This window comes from Ascidiella aspersa, chromosome 8 (genome assembly GCF_963924565.1).
Source record: "Ascidiella aspersa chromosome 8, kaAscAspe10.2, whole genome shotgun sequence".
Lineage (NCBI taxonomy): Eukaryota > Metazoa > Chordata > Ascidiacea > Phlebobranchia > Ascidiidae > Ascidiella > Ascidiella aspersa.
The window spans coordinates 8,511,493-8,529,411 of record NC_139454.1 but is presented as its reverse complement, the minus strand read 5'-3'; the positions used below and the strand labels follow the sequence as shown (position 1 = coordinate 8,529,411).

At 35.6% G+C, this 17,919-nt stretch overlaps 1 protein-coding gene across 1 annotated transcript in view; it reads left to right on the top strand.

The window, feature by feature from the left end:
- The window catches only part of LOC146135646 (uncharacterized), a 29,633-nt gene extending 19,450 nt beyond the window's left edge, over positions 1-10,183 (top strand). The window contains exons 26-41 of the mRNA XM_083396102.1: positions 1,189-1,307; positions 1,608-1,693; positions 2,218-2,372; positions 2,976-3,034; positions 3,613-3,709; positions 3,806-3,964; positions 4,303-4,451; positions 4,926-5,011; positions 6,058-6,219; positions 6,444-6,592; positions 7,731-7,789; positions 7,865-7,961; positions 8,052-8,210; positions 8,642-8,760; positions 8,978-9,059; positions 10,045-10,183. Of these exons, the coding sequence (XP_083252228.1) occupies positions 1,189-1,307; positions 1,608-1,693; positions 2,218-2,372; positions 2,976-3,034; positions 3,613-3,709; positions 3,806-3,964; positions 4,303-4,451; positions 4,926-5,011; positions 6,058-6,219; positions 6,444-6,592; positions 7,731-7,789; positions 7,865-7,961; positions 8,052-8,210; positions 8,642-8,760; positions 8,978-9,059; positions 10,045-10,050 (1,743 nt within the window). The 3' untranslated portion in view covers positions 10,051-10,183. The remainder of the gene's footprint in view (positions 1-1,188; positions 1,308-1,607; positions 1,694-2,217; positions 2,373-2,975; positions 3,035-3,612; positions 3,710-3,805; positions 3,965-4,302; positions 4,452-4,925; positions 5,012-6,057; positions 6,220-6,443; positions 6,593-7,730; positions 7,790-7,864; positions 7,962-8,051; positions 8,211-8,641; positions 8,761-8,977; positions 9,060-10,044) is intronic.
- Positions 10,184-17,919: the final 7,736 nt, after the last annotated feature.

Below are 17,919 nucleotides of genomic sequence, written 5' to 3'. Positions count from 1 at the left end.
AGGACCTATGGAACACCCCATGGGACCTATGGAACAGAGCATGACCGCTTCTAAAAAGACTGCGCTGAGTATTCGTGAAGTGCATAACTACTCTGTTAATGGTGTATTGATAGTGGCACAAGAAAATGTATTTGGAGAAATTAAACAAAAACACAGGGAAACAAGCACAAAATGCTGAAATGGTATTATTTTATTTCTGGTATAATTTGCCACCCAGGTTTATTATATCAATTGTTTTTATTTTTTAGGAGAACATATCTAGAAATATAATAATAGTCAAATGTGCGATTTCGTCGAGTCCTGAGTCCGACTCTGACTCTACAGCCTATATTCCGCCAATTTACGTAACTAAATACGGTGGATATTCAGCAATCCACTCATAGTGATATCGTATAATTCATCCACTCACAATAACTGGTTCGAAAATATCCACCATATTCTATTCCGCTTGTTAAAAATACTGCAATTGACGGCAATATTAGTTTTTAGTACTGCGCATGCGCACGTCGGACTCGGTACTCTGTTTTTTTACGTGGTCTGGTCTTACTTGAGCCTCGAGTCCGACTCCTTCGAGGCCCGAGTCCGACTCCGCACCCCTGGTCCTCAGTGAACAACCCCTTATTAGATGATCTTGTCTTAAAAGTTGGCATACTAATATCCTTAAAATCTAAAAATATGATCCCAAAATGTTCAAGAGACCAATGGAACAGACTGTTCCAAGGGTCCTCTAATCGCCATTAAAAAAATACTCATGACTAGCCAGTATTCTGAACCAAATTAATCAAACAAACTTTCAACCTAGATAAACCCTCATCTCCACAAAAAATATTCGCTGATTTATAACTACCTAAAGGCTAAAACACCTTACGAATGTCAAGCTACAAACTATATTTTTCACCTAGAAATGTGAAAAATGAAATAAATCATCCATTTCCAAAAGCATGCTATAGCCTTTTTGAAAAAAGTTCTGAACACACAATCTCATTCCCACAACCTAAATTTTATTTAGTTCTGCCAACAGGGGGCGCAATATGCCATTGTTCCATTGGTCCTTATGTTCCATGGATCCAGCACTTCCCCTACGTGAAGGTTTCTATGTAATATTAACAACTGATGGTCACGAGTGTCATATATCCCAGCCTTGGAAGTACCATAATGAAAGATCAGCGATTGTTTTCTACCTTCCAGAAGTCTAATCGCGAATTCAATTTGTCGTACACTTTTCCAACACGACGGAGTGAAGCAGTTAATGCGTCGGTTTGGTCTGGCGATGGGGCTTCAGTGCTTGGATACACTCTCTTATCAAAGTAAGATTTGTCCGCATTACGCTTGACGAACTGATTTGCTCATTAAATATGTGATTATACATCATCTTTTTTGACGAAATGTGAATGCTTCACATATATTTACAGCTTTCACGACATTAAATGTAACATGTGTGAAGCTATCCTTATTTTGATCAATGGTGTTATACATACTTTTTATATTGGGATCCATAATAAAAACAAATTAATATCCAGCTAATAATGTTTTAGATAGTAGGCCTACAGTTATAACTCTTGCCTCCTGAAGCAACTTTTATTGATTTACATAAACGAACTATGCAGACCCGTCGGAATAAAATGCTCAGAAGATGAAATTAAGACCGCAATGCGAACAATGATGCATACCATTTTGGGAGGTGATAAAGCAGGTAAATTGAGGTTTTGTATTTTAACATCTTTTAGTCCAACATTCCACTTTTACATTTAACGATGTGATTGAAAATCATTTTCTAATAAATTGTGCGACATATTTAAATCTAGTTAGAGAAGCAAAATAACTAAGTGTACAGAAAGCTTAAAACATTTCTGCGGATTTTACCAAAAATTTCCAAAACGTACACGACACGTTCATTCACATTTAATTTGGCGTTTTCGACAAACTGTCTCACTAATTACTTCACTCACATGAATTTATTTCAAATTCCCAGTCTTTATATTATTTGATTTAGCTTAAATTAGACTATAGGTCATATTGTCCAACATGGTTTAACGGAATGGAAAACCTTTTCCACTACGATAACAAAAAGAGAAAATCGTGTTTATTTTTTGCTTTTTGTCGATGCACCTAAAACAAATTTATATAGATAAAAATGCCCTGCATTTTTTGTTGGGCGCTAAATCTTTAAAAGGAGTATTCTGTGTCTTGTAAATTGCATGTTTTACTTTATAAAAGAAATCCTTGAGCGCGTTCGATCCAACTCGTGCAATCTCACAAGAGACGTCGCACATAATTACCCCTTCCCGTTGCCCACCCATTCTGAGGAAACCCTAATGAAAAAAGGTGGAAGATATTCAAAGGTGGAAAATGTATTCAAAACAGGAAATCAGGTGAGCCGAATACAACCACGAAATAATGCGAAGAGCCTGACATAAAAGCCCTTGTTTTGTTTACCAACATATTTTAGATCAGTTTTTCTTAATCGGGTGAATCGATCACCCCAGGGTGAATAAAATTTTTGCAGGGATTAACCAACCAAATGGGGTGAATAAGGGTGAACTGTCAGCAATTGAAGATAGCTCGCGAGCAGGGCGGATATTAGGGGTGTTCTGTTATATATAGACGAGATAGATTTATTATATCATTAGACAAAGGTGAATGAAATATGGAGATAAATGCTAGGGGTGAACGAAACTAAAAAAGTTTAAGAAGCACTGTTTTAGATCATGTGAACTTAACTGCCGTCGAAATGCTGCACCAATATATTTATTCATTTTCAACTAAATTAAAAAATATGTAGATATACATTATTATATAAATTATATACAATGCGAAATATAATGAAATTGTCACCACCAACACAGGCTAATGGTAATTTACCGTATCAAACCTTAGTTCAAGTCAAGTTAGTCAAACGAAATGAATAAAGTCAACGCAATTTAAATAGATGTTTTGCTTACAATTGCTTGAGACTTTACTCTTCTGCATTTCAGCTGTATTTCAAAATTGGTGACGAGCCTCGACAACTTGTTGTATACAACAAAACTTACAGGTCAGTAAAATGTTGGCAAATAACGATACAAATTAAATAGTCCCGACGAAAAACCAATCGCCCCGGAAGGAAAAGTCTATTGTGTATTTATTATGAGTTAACTGCAATTAATTTGGAGTTTGTTTGGAAAAGTGGCGTTATCCTTTATTTGGATTATTTTGTCTTCAGCGGTAATTTTTAAAGGTTTTGTTAGCTTTTGACTACCGCCGGTTTTCGTTAATCTATACCACGGGTTCCTAAACTGTGGTCCATGAACCCCTTGGGGGTTCGCAAACTAGTTTTAGTGGACCCATAAGGGCTTAATTGAAATATAGTGAATTATTAAGAAATATTTAAAGTTTCAAATAAACAGTGTTGAATAAAAAATAAAACTTTTAGAATTGTCTGTATTTAGACTCTATTTTACTTTTATGTTTTTGTACAGAAATAAGTCTATCTATGAACTCTATTTGTATTGTGACGTCATTTTTGAAAAAAAGTTTCGCCTAACGAAGCAAAACTAAATTTTAGGGGTCCGCAGCAAAAATATTTTAGAAACCCTGATTAAAAAAAATAAGTTTCTTAATTCTTTTTTTCAGAGGTCCATCGTATACATTTGCAACCTTTGCTGTACATCCGTTTACAGCAGTCTTTCTTCTAAATGAAAAATCGGGTCCTCAACAGTACTCAATAGAGGTGTGCAAAACACGTTTTTCGATTGCATTTCATCATTTAGTCAACGTAGTCTTAGCGTTTACCTATTTATTCTGGATGACTTTGTCAAATTTACAGGTTGTCTCCGAATTCAACACACACGTCCGTGGCTTGTTTGAGACGTTCGAAGGCTCGGTTTTCCTTCAAAACTACACTCTCAAGTATCGAGGCACGCAACTGTCCTCCAAAAAGGATCCAACGGCTTGCGAAGTTTACTTTTTCCTGCCGCTCACTCCAGTAAGCGGTAGCTGGGCCCAACTAGGGATGTCTGATTAATTATTTTTTTGCTACTCGGCAAGTTGGAGAAAATGTATCGCGATCTTATCCCATACCAAATAACTTTATTACTAAAATCACATAAGCGATATAGTTAAAAATGACATAAGATTTCTTCCAGTTTTTTTTTGTCACAATTTGCTTTTTCATAAGTTGTTTCAGTTTCCTCCAGTCGCGAACCAACTTTTTTTTAAAGTGCACCTTTCAGGGTAAAATCGAGTACATTGCGGTTATTTTCTGGATAGCAATAACACCTGACAGGCAAGGCTTTTGGGAAACACTTTTTTGTTCCGCTTCAGAATTCAAACCGCAGTCTTGTCCTTTGGCCAAAAGAGCGCGATGTTCCTTCGTATCATTGGAAACGTAAACATGGAAGGAAAACAGAAAATCTTGCTTTTGTCCGATCGGGAGGCGGCAAGGCCGTGTTCGGATATACTCTTCTTTCGAAGTATGTTTCCCAAATGTGACTAAAATTTAACGGTTCCAAGCGTTTTGTTGACAACAGCTCCTGTAAATAATTTTTCAGCCAAAAATTGCTCTGCTCAGAAGGTAAGGGTGTTAAGAGTGGTAGGCTACGACGTCCGCAGCAGGCACAATAGGAAAACGCAGTTTCTTAAAAAAAAGATTTTTGTTAAGAAACAGGGGTAGCTATTTCATGAGATTGAACAGAACGGTAGTCGTGAAATATAATCTACAAGCTAAAGATAAACAAAATTTAATTTTCTCTTTAACCAAATTTTAATAAACTCACACAAAGTGCATTGTTACTCCTTGCTTATCTGTTCTTGAAAGCACCCAATTAACCATTTAAACAAAGTTATCCATTCATAGCAGGTGCATTCATGTTACTCGTTGTTTATAAATAAGTGCTATTACGTTGAGAAATAATGGTTGCTCGACCAACGATATATCAACTTCGCAGGCCTTCTGGTGAGAAAATAGCCATAAAAGAAATCAATGAGACGATGTCTGCCATGATTCATATCCTTGTTGGAGCTGATTACTCCGGTAAAGTCGCTCGTGTTACGCTCTACATATGTTTGTGTACAATGTTTCACAATCAGTCAATATATACGTGCTTTTATGTAATTACTTAATTGCTAGATAATAATATATACCAGTGCATTGCTAGATAATACTGGTACACTTTAGCCGCGCGTCTACATTAATGCGTATATTAAAATACAAAAAGAATACAATGTCCATTTAATTTAGATTGATACATGCCGTTTATTTTGTGTTTTTTAGTTGAATTATTGCTTAGAATCGGACGAACCAATTTTAATGTAGTTTTGTTTTATTGTTATATCGGTGATTTGACTTTGACTTGACTTGCTATAATAATAATGAATTGACTTGGACTTTATTTTGGAAACTGGTGACTAGGACTTTGATTTGACTACGACTTAACTTGTTATTTTTTGAAAAGACTTTACTTTACTTGAACTTAAGTTATTTCACGAATGACCTGACTGGAGCTTTATTCAGTTTGAAATGACTTGTTTAGAACTCTGTAGATTGAAAATCATTTTTTTGCACAATTATCCGCTACATCTTGAAATTAAAAATAAACGATCCATACTCTGCACATCTATAATTATAAACTAGGCCTATACCATATAAATTATCGCCTTAAAAGAGGCCAATTTTGTACACACATTGCAAATGGAATTTTACTTCAGCAAAGGAACACAAGATAACAAGGCAGATTATTTAGGAAATTCACAACATAAATATTGGATGTTTCCATTAATTTGTCAATGGCAAACATTCATATAAAAATGAAATATGCCGAAAAATCGCACAGAAAATTAATTTCGTTAAAAAGACTAACAAGAAAACGCAAATTGCAAAACGATGACATTTTTTTTTAGTGTCCTCCAAAGACCATGCATTTTTTTGAAAAAGAGGACATATGTTATTCCTATCATAGATAAACCTCTGTGCAGTATACAATTTATTTATATAATTAGGTTTCATTTTGTTGAAGTTGGAATATTAAACTGGTTGCGAGATAACTATTGATTGTTGGTAAAATGTTATATCAAATTAAGTTTGGAGTCGTTGGACATCTTGGTCGGCCAGCCCTATCAGTTGTCGCGTGTACGGGATCCAAATAAGAAGCCGAAGTTGCACCAGCGGCCCATGTCTGCAAACTTCCAGCACTTACCAAACCCAAAGTCGTCCATTCAGTGGTTTAAAATGCGTCGCTAAAGGTATGCATTATTTTATTCTGTGCAAATCGAACCATTTTGCTGGTGAACGATTATTGACAGATAATTTGTACCTTTAATCTTCAGAGTTTTCAAGGAAGAAAACTATAGCATAATAAAATCAAGTCATTCAGTTTATTTCAAAGCTATCATTTCCCCCAATGTGAAGCAACGGTTGAAATATATTTGACATAGGAGTATCGTTACCAAAAATCGTATTGCTTTAGAATTGTTTGAGCGCATTCCAAAGATGTCGTTCAGTCTTAGACGGCAAATCGACAATTTTCACCTGTATAAGTTTCCGAGATTTCCGAGAGGATTTTCAGCAAATGCAATATCAGACGGAGGAAGGGATATGTTTGACGAAGGGAATAAGGCAAGTGCCGTGCTCTTACTATCGTAATGTGTGTGAGAAATATTGTTAGAAACAATGTTTTAGAGTTTAGAGCATTTTTTTAGTATGGCGTTTCGGTTTGCTTAAATTGATGTGGGATTTTTAAAAAACTACTGAATGACTGGTATTTCTTTTTAGGTATTATGTTCTATGGAAAGGTATTATCGTGACTTCATCGTTAATTAAGGATAATCTAAGTACCGTGACGTAACAACCACCGGCTCAGTCTGTGCACCAGGACCCCATAAAAAAGGCCCCCACATTGCTAGACTTTATTGTAAAATGTAGATGACACCTAACATAATAGACCTGGCAGTATTTGATTTAGAGATAGTAGGCTACAGGTATATTTATTTTTGTAGCTTTTTTTTCGTTTATTATGTGATTTTGTCTTAACCACCTGACATACAGGTTTCAAACAATTTTGCGTATATGAAATATAGGCTGGTACTAAGCATTGCCTGAGTCGTAATTGTTACTTTTTAACGATATAAAAATAGGCCTACAGCGTGTCCTAAAATAAATAGAATATTACATTTTAATACCAAAACAAAACTCGTTTAACTTGGTAACATTTTATGTGAGCTCATATAAGGAAATCTTGAGTTCAACTGAGTTATGAAAAAGTTAGGGCTATAAATGACTTTAGCTATAAATAAAAGTAAGGAATCAAGACACGGGGTTTTAAACAAATAATTGTTATTTATTACTGCTAAAAACTAATTTTATACCTAAGAAAAATATCTTAACAGAATACTATTGTATATGGGAGCCACATACTAGAGTTTGTAGCGGACCCCAGCTGGCGAAGATACGGCTCTGCCTAAGTCTGAGTTTTTGAGAGAAAAAAAACGAACCGATATGATTCTGTGTTGTCATAAATAAAATCCCCTCAGCAACCCATCTGCATGGTGCAATTGGGAGCTGTCCTGGACAGAATATATACATTAAATAGGCAACAGATGCAATCAGGTATATTGTTACTGTTTTTTTTTCATTCTCTGTCCTCAATAACTTACACGAAAATTAAATAACTCCGCGACATTTATCTATACCTTTGAAAAAATATATTCATTGCCGATACAACTTTTAATTTTCAGCAATAAAGTTATATTTCCAGGTTTACTTCAAAGTGGGAAATGCGACACGTCAACGAGCAATTTACGACAGAAGATACTCGTAAATATGTTAATTTTATTAGTGGTTGTCCCTTTAAAACATGTAGCATACTTTTTTTTAAAAAATTATTATCAGAGGTGCATCGTACATTTTTGAAACCTTCACCGTACATCCGTTCACCGCATTTTTTGTTATTGATTTTGAAGCCGGGTCAGGACAATACTCTATAGAGGTAACATTGATGAAGGAGAGATAAGGACTTTGTTCGAAAACGACCTTCTTAATTTAACCTAAAAATAACGATGCTGAGTGTTTTTGAAAGGTAAATTCAAATCTCGGAGCAGATGGAAGGGGCAAGTTTGGTACTTTTGATGGTGTGCTTATTTTCCAAAACATTATCTTGCAATATGGTGGCGCCCAAGTGTATTCTGCCGGCGATGCAACAGTTTGCGAGGTGTACTTTTACCTGCCCCTCACTGGAGTAAGTATATTCGAATGCTTAGCCAATTGGTAAACGATGTTTTTTTATCTGAAAAATTAAATCATAGTGTCTGCTAATATTTTCTGAAAGTGACAAAAGTTGTTTCCCTATTCGGCAAATTTTCTAAAGAATTTTAATTTCCCGTTAATAGGACCCATTTGAGTGTGCCTATCAAATTTTAATCCCAAATATATTGTGCTTTGAAAAAGTTCGGCCATGTTGAATACGCTTGATGATACTACAAATTTAGTGTTTGATACCTGGTACACCAGAATTTAAATAATTGGTATTTGTCATTAAATTAGCAGGCCAAAAGGCCAGACATTGGGGTAGTAAATCATTTTGTTCCACTTCCTACCCTGGTGGGATATATTTTAAGTTGGTTAAATCTTATTTAAACATTTTGTGAAAAACAGTGGTTTTGCTTTCAGGATACGAGCCCCAAACTAATTGTGTCAACACCTGATCGAAAGAAGTATAATATGAAAAACAAAGCGTCAGTTCAATCCAACAGTGGTCTAGCTGTTCTCGGATACACTCTTTTGTCAAAGTGAGAATCGTCCACCTTAACAAATAAAATAAAACCAATAAAAACGTTGCTGCAATTTAAGAACTTAATAAAAATATTTTCATCACTATTTGTATACCGGTACCCTAAATACTCTCAATACTAACTTAAAAGAATGCCACGCGTTTTGCAAGAAAAAACAAAGTGCTTTAATACGTTTGAATATTTGGTATGTAAATCTAAACTTTATCCTTTACAGAACTAATGGTGCAGAAATTTCCAAAGAAGAAATCAAGGCCACAATGTCTAAAATGATGGAAATTATTTTGTTTAGAAGCGGGGTAATAATTGGATCTAAAATCTTAGTGTTGTAAACCAAACATTTTGAAATGTCTTAAGTCCAAGTCAAGTCTTTTTAAATAAATAAGTCTCGGTCCAAGTCATTTTGTGCAAAGTCATCTCAAAGTCAAGTCCTTGCCATGAGAATACTACGTTAAACTATTAAAATTGGTCAAATCATCAGAGTAAGCAATATATCATTTAAAAATATTAAATTAATATAAAGCAAGTAAATTGTTTATGTGTAAACGTTAAGATAAATACGTCAATTTTATAAAAAAAATCGTTTAATGAAAACATCTTATTTCTATCCAAGCTATTTGTCCGAACGTCTTAAGTCACACCAATCTTTTGTCTCAAAGACTTAACTCAAGTTACTTCATTACCCTCATAAAACTTAAGTCGAGTCAAGTCATTTACAAATTGTTACTTGCAGACATGCAGCATGGCTTTTTCCATTGAAATCTATTTAGACCAGGGGTTCTTAAACTGGGGTCCATGGACCCCTTGGGGGTCCGTGAACTAGTTTTAGGGGGTCCATGAAGGCCTAATTAAAGAACTAGTGTATACATACGAAGTAATTAATTTTTTAAAGAAAACACTTTAATTAAAAATTAAACGGCTTTGCACTGAATGTATAGTTAGACTCCTTTCAACTTTCACATTTTCAGACCGAAATAAACAAAGTTATGAAGTCTATTTGTATTGCGACGTCATATTATGACGTCATTTTGGAGCATTTCTTGCCAACCGGGTTCCATGCAAAGCAAAAAAATATTTTAGGGGTCCGCTGTAAAAAAGTTTAACAACCCCTGATTTAGACAGACTGATAAATAGGTTGAATACGACCACAAAACAACGTTTAAAGGTTCAACCAAACAAGACAAAAAAATAAATTACCAATAGTCATTTCATTTTTGTCTTAGCTCATGTGGTGTTTGTTTCGACTAAATTAATTTCCTTAACATAACTTTATTTGTTTTCCAGAATTGAACGAAGAGAAACAATTAGGATTATGTGAAAATTGAAAGCAATTTAATCAACAATGCTTCGTATGCTCACGCTTACCATCCTTGTATTACTTTTGTCACATCTTGTTTTTGTTGATTTTTGCTGTAAACGCGACAACCAAATGTCATGGAGTCTCTTTGGTTTGAACCACGAAAGCAAAATATACCAGTCAATGATGGAACAAAATGTTTGTGGTGAAAACTGAAACTAGGTTTAAAGGTTTATTAAAGCGAGTCCGTTAAAAATGCCTTGATCAAGACCACGCAATTCCAACCGTATACCGCGCACTTTTTGTACGAAATAATGATGTCACAAACGTTTTGGTGGTTAAAGGACCTGCCAAACCTTCGAAAGATAAGATTTTAATGAATCATCTTGATTTTGCCGCTACGCTTTTGTTTCCAAACTTTATACAAGAGAATCTTCAGTAGCTATATTGCTGCATGTTGAAAACAACCAGAATGGTTGGAGATTTTATCTTTTGAGAATACGAATTATTCCCATTCTATTTATAGATGTAATGTCCCATGCTTTAGTTTAGTGTTTGTATATGAAGTATGGAAACAAGATACCGATGTAGGGAAATCGGGTTCATTGCCGTATACAGTTTGGTCGCAGAGTTACAGATGTGGACACAAGAAGAACGCAATTATTACATTTTATAGGAAAAACGGTTTGGAAGATAAAGCTACTTCAGGTATAACGACGTTTTCAATAAATAAAACGTGAGGTATTCAATCAAGTTTTGGTATGTCAAAATGAGGTATTCAATGAAGTTTTCGTATGACGGTAGCAAATTTTCTCGCGTGGATTATTTGAATTTTTATTCGTCGTAAACAATGAGAATATATTTTGTCTTATTTTTAGTAGCACATTCGGGCAAAACTTTGAAGTCTAAGTTAAAGTGTATACGGCTTAATTATTTATATGTGTCAAAAAATAGCCTACAGTCCATCTTGTTTATAAATAAATGACTACCTGTAACTTATTTGGCTTTTTGTTAAACCCCTTCAAAGAGACTCGTTTCTGCGATAAACCCTGATAAAATATGTACGGTAATTAATGCTATTTTACGATTAAGGATTGGGGTGAATTTAAAATATTTAGTTTTATCAAAGACAGGTTATACTGTGGAGTATTTTTTGGAAGAGTAAATAGTATAAATATCGACTTTGAAAAGACACAATTCAAGAAAGTTCGCAATTCGATGCGCTTTATGTAGAAGATGAAGTCAGTCGCATTTATCAGTGGGACGAGATTGTTAAGAAAAGGAAATGAATAAATCGTACTTAAACAGCGGAAATATAGTGAGTTATGGCGACCCCAAAAATTTTAAACGACCTCAGTTTGGATCGCGACCAACAGGTTGAAGACCACTGACCTACACAGCTGAATGGCGACACCCGCAATCACGTAAAAAATACATTACGTGATATTGTTTTAAAATTTGAATAAATGTTACTCATGACACAATAGCCATATTGCAAAGTTGAATAGAAAATTATATTTAACTATATATATTTTGGTAGAAATTGCATTTTGCGGGGAGTCTTAAGTGCCAACAGCGTTAGGCTGTTGACACCAAAAATAGGTGAAATATTACACGGCAGTAATCTCCCGGTTGTCCTCAAATTGAATCTCAAAAGCTTGTGCGGACTTACCTGGTAGGTATACGACTTTTTTTTTCGGGTACACTCAGTACAGTATGTAGCACAAAAAAAATAGGCCACTTCTCAGCACAATCAACTCTTTTACGTATAATTAGTGCTTGTACACATGTCCAAATTATAATTCAGCCAAACCTGACATTAATTAATTAATTAATTAACTGTGCGACACGTAACGCTGCTTTATGGCGCGTACCATAACGTGAGCAAAAAATACTGTAATTAACAAGCGCGAAATCACGTGAGCACAAAAGCAAAACTTTAATTAAGCAACGTAATACATTAATTATTATTTCAAGTTATTTGAAACTTTACGGACAGGCTAAAAATTTGTAACAAATTAAAATCAAGGTTTCCCCATTTAATCCTAGAACGCGTGAAGTAGTGTTACACTAGTAAATTCAACTTAATACTGCAATTTTAACTGCACGAAATGTCAGAAAAAGGCAAGCGATTAAGTGAATCTCAGAGACCAGAAATGATTACTGCAGGGGCTGTATGGTAGCCAGAGGGCTGTATGGTATGGTCCTGGGGCTGTATGGTAGCCAGAGGCCTATGGGTCTATTTTCGTTCTGTTTACTGTTCCAACCACAATTAATATAAAATACCACTGCTTTATTCACCTATCAAACAGATTCAATTAACATGTTTTCTAGCTTAACATAAAGCAATGCTGTGGATAACTTCATAGCTGTCTATTTTTTCTCAAAATCTCGTTTTTAATACAGAATGGAGCTAAGGAATGCAACCTATTTTGGCCCATAGAGTAGAACAGGGGTCGGCAAACTTTTCTAGTCGCGGCCAAAACCAAACGCAAAAAGGTCTCTGCGGGCCTCACAAAATGATAACTAAGAATTGTGTTATTGAAATGTTAGATCAACTGTCAGTCAGGGGAGCCTCGGATATTTTTTGCACTTAAAAACGTGTTTAGTTACATTTACAGAGACAGCAAAATGTTGACGCAAAGCGCGAAAAAAGTTATTGTAGAATATCCTTTTGTAACACTCCTCTGCACAACAAATTCTTTTAACGTGGCCTATGAGGCTTGTTACCTTACGAAGCATTGTGGCACAACACCGAAATTATAATTCGAAACATTCACGATTTTTAGGTATTGTAACAATCTGGCTGAGCTAAACATAACTTAAGGTAGCTCATTGTGGTTTGTTATAAGTTTGTTTTCGCATAGTAGCTTAATTTGTGTAGTAACAAACATGTACAGACGTCACAAGTTTACAGTCTGACGGCCTTAAAATTGACAAGATGTGCTGATATCTCTAGAATATAACTTTTTATACAAAGATAACCTCGGTTGGTCATATTAAGTTGTTAGCGGTGAGCCTGGGGCTGCAGCCCCCTCAGCCCCCGCCTTAATCCGCCCCTGCATTGAGTTACCCAGGCCACCCTCGTAAGCAAAGTCTTGCAGGAAAGTACGTACGATGTAGATGAAAAAGCTATTCGAAATGTTTGGCGAAATAGAGAAGATATTCAAAAACGATCTGCTCTGATGTCAGAAGAAAGTAAAAGCAAACAACTTCGAGCATAACTTTGAATCCCGATTTTCTTGTGGACTTGAACGGGTGCGGATTTAAGCGGGAGATTCTGTAATCTCTTTAAATTGAGTTATCCAAGTCCAAAATATTACATGCAATAAGGAACTTAGCCATACGGCGGAACTATAAAAACAACATCAACTTAAAAAACACACTTCGGAGTAAGACTAAACTAGGTGTAATAACCAATAATCGTAATACCGTCTCAATCGGAATAAGTCCGAAACCTGTGGGAACAAGACCAAAATGGCCAGAATAAGGCCTATACAACATTTTACCTAATCCCAAACCCCACCTCAAATACATCACTAACTCCCCTAATATTTTAACCCTAACCCAATTCCGAACCACCAACGCAGGACAAACAATGCGATTGCAAAACAGCAGCACCGGTCAAACTAGGGCCATTATATGTCATGTATGACGTAAAGCAGGGGTCGGCAACCTTTCGTATGCAGTGTGCCTGTTTATGAATAATTTCTATTATCAACAACTCGCGTGTAAAACATTTTTCTTTGTTTGGCCTTTCACTGTCAACCAGGGCTGCGGAGTCGGTTAAACACAACACGAGTCCCAATCTGGTCAAATGATTTTGTCGAATCCCGCATCCGGCTCAGAATCTACAGCCTGTATTTAACCGATTTACGTGACTAAAATAAGATGGATATTCAGCAATCCTTCGTAGGGCTCATGTAAAATATGCCACCATTTGCTATTCCACCGTAACAATTTACAGTTCTCTGCCTTATCAGTTTCGAAATTTGTACTGCGTATGCGCACCCGTCGCACTCATGTAGATTTACCTAGTCTTACTCGAGTCCCAAGTCCGCGTCCGCAGCCCTGCTATGATCCGCTAATTTACGAACGATCTGACATCTAATTTACGCATCTTCGAAGACGCCATTAAACCTAATTTCAAAAGTATATCCTAAAAAGATATTCTAACCCACGTGAAAAAACAAACTGTCACAAACACAATACTGTGCCCGCTATTTTTGAATATACTTCAACGTTTTGCAGCCGGTACCAGAAGTGTTAACTATCAGTTTCGATTTTAGCTTGGTTTCTCAGTCGCACAAAAGCACACGTGCTACTTTTATTGTAGAATATCCTGCTTTAACGCAGTAAACTACTAAACATCACGCCACAAAAAATAACGTCCAATACAACAGTTGAGACACTGAATTGTGACACGAGCAAAAGATCGAACTGGAAAGTGTGTGCAACCATTTATTAGTTAGCGTTTGTGATAATGATATGATAGGTTAATGATGTGATAGTGATGAAATAGTTGCACTTTCGTAAGGTGGTATAACGTGCGCGTCATTTGGCGTGCCCTAAAAAAAAAAAAAAAAAAAAAAGTCCCAAAACACAACTGGGTCACAGTATAAACATGTTTGTAAGACAAAATGCAAATCCAGAAAAACATTACTAAACAAAAATAAACCAATTAGAAGTATAAAGCAATGTTAATTTTCAAAAAGTCAAACAGACAAGATTTGGCCTGCGTCTTGTGTGTGCTTAGAGCTATTTAACATAGACAGAATAGGCTACTGGGTGCAATGTATAGTTGAGTTAAAAAAAGGAAACACGGCTAATGTGCAAAGAAAAGACTTAACACAGGTGTTAAATACTCATAATATACCGTTTATAATCAGCAAACAGCAATTAAATACAACACAGTTTGCTAATATATGTCATACAACATAATATTACAAATAATAAACAACGTCTGTTTAAAGCTATTTCACAAGGAATTGTGATGGATAACTATGTACAATTGTACATATAAAACAAACAAAAACACGGTCCAAATACTAATTCTTTCTAAAATTGACCTAAAGTTTGTCCGAGGCTATAGCGCTATTTCTGATAATAAGAAAATTTTAAAACTTAACGCATATAAGGAGATGGCGAAAATGTCTGCGCCTGGCATTACACGTTAGTCTGTCGCACAATTACATTTGATGGACACACAATTTTGATCAGGTAAAGGTTACCTGCAAGTAATGAAAAAATGATTAGGTCGCACTGCACGGCTACATTGAAAGTAAATGCTATATAATAGATCGCAGTTCACAACTATATAGTAAATGCTATATAATGGATCACAGTTCGAATATCTAGGCCAAAATTGAATTTAACCTATTTTTTTTTTGGTTTTAAGTGCCTAAAAAATTTAAAAATAAATATATTTTTAATAACTTCTCTGACAAAGTCCACTGGCAACCTAGTTTGTGGCGCAACACCATGCCCAAAAATGACACGCAACTTCGGGCCACGTCCGTATTTGCCTGCTAAAGCATCGAAACGGAAAATATCATTGGTAGCATATGGAAAGCGACAAACAAGACCAGTTGGAGGAATATAGTTAACTACCTATTACCACTCTGACAAAATTTAGCAACACTGCGCTGTTTGAATATACAGTAGTACCGCACTATACCCCCCAGGCAAAATATACAACAACCTCATATCCAGTCTAGTTATAAAACTGATTTTTTGTTCATATTAGGCCGGGCAACTGATAAAATAGCTATCAACCGACCATGAAAGCATGCATTACTTTACAGGCCAATTGCAACCATAGGTTATAGAGATTGTGACACGTGATTCAGCAAACCTTCACAGGGATTGTACAACATAATATTTAAAAGTGCCTAAAAGGGGCGACAGTTAAAGGCTTCTTACATTTTGTTTAACCACGCTAAATTGGGGTAAAAGCTTCAGCGCTCATGATAATAAATTAATTACTATCGTTTCCTTATTTGTGGTTTTAACAGAAATCGTCTGATGTTGCTTCTGCATTTACATTTTCCGCCGAAATTGTTTCCAAATCTTCCGGACTTATGTGTCCAGAGGTAAGTTAGCCACATGCTACATTATAAATATTATACATCTTGCGCGTATTAGTAAATAACCCTGAGACTGTTATAAACGATTTTATTAAGCATGTTTCCCAGCGTTAATTAATTCAATAAAGGTATATTTAGAAGTTTTTTCTGCGGACCCCCTGAAAACGTTTTGCGGACCCCCAGTTGAGAACCACTGCTTTAAAACCGTTTATACCCTTCATTAAACAGAAAGCTGATGCAGATTTAGCGCCAACTCTCTCGGTCGAGACAACAGTCAACCTTACCGGAGCCTCGTCTCCCGAGGTGAGCAAGGTTCGTTGACGTCACAGCCCGTGACGTAGCATATTAAGATTATCAAATGATTTTTTGCATCGATCCTTTTTGGCAGGTAACTTTTTCAACTTTACCATAGTTTTAAATTGTTAACAGATATTGAAAAACACGGTAGGTGAACCCTTATAAACCTATACACTGACACATGCGGCCGTTTGTCTTGCAGAGCCCTTGTTCGACCTTCAAAAGATCAAAGAGGAAAACTCGGGTTCTTCCAACGAAGTAAGACGTTAAGTTACCACACATCAACTATGCAATTATATATTTCATAAATTACTGCGTTAATTTCTATAAAGAATGCTATTTTGTTGTTTTACGCGTTAAACTTAATGCATTAAATCGTACATCATATTTAAATTTAGCAACTTTCTCGTGGCGATAAAACACCTCATGCCAGAAAGGTTGTTCGGAAAAATCCTTGACCGATGGTGCCTGCTAAATTAGCAATTGTTTTTCCAGGCAACACTTTTGCATCCTACAGTGTTCCTCAGGAAAGTTAAATGTTAATTTTAATACTCAAATCTGTTTTTGTTTGTTTTTAATACAATATGACCCTTATAATCTAAAAATAATATAATAAACAAGTAATATCTATATATTATTTATGCCCGTGCTCCAACGCTTGGCTTAACAGCCGTGCTAAAATTTCGTCAAGTCCATTTTTGACTGTGCGAGCTTCAGGTGTTTAACGATTATCGCGATCAGTTATAAGTATGAATTTTGGTTATCGTCCATTTAAACCCTAACCCAATAATAATAAGTGACATCAAGTGCAGCATCGCTACAAAGGTGAGATCAAGGCCTATCCCAATTTGTTGGTCAAACGGTTGGCAAATCTCTTTATCAGGTAATATTCGGCGAATATAAATATTCAATATTAATATATATATGTATATATATATATTTTTTTTGATATTTATAAAATATAGAACTGTCTTAGAGTGATGGCTAAATATTTTTTTTCCTAAATTCTGAATAAATATGTTTTTTATGCCATTGAAAGTTTAGGATGAGATAGGAGATTTTGTAGGTTCGCTATAGCTCTTGGCTGACGAATGACACCATCAGAGAGGTATCAATGGCTTGTAAAGTTAGCATTATTAAACTCAATGAGGTGAACCCAAGAACAAAACATTTAAAATTGTCGACCGTCCAAAACAAATGAACGAAATATGTGTTTTACTCGGCTTTGAATCGCTGATGGTATCCAACTCAACATTGAAAGTTGGGGAAAGTAGGTCGCCTGAAACACAACAATCATCAAGCCTCACTTCGCTTGCTGTTGCTTCAACTTGGTACACAGACGACTCTGCATCAGTTTGTATAATCGGAAGGAACTAAAAGCAAAAAAAGTAAGGTAAGCCCATGGACAAACATGTGTATGCGGCAGAACTGAATTGCCTGCTCCACGAAGGTCGAACCGATGTCAATTACGTCAACATT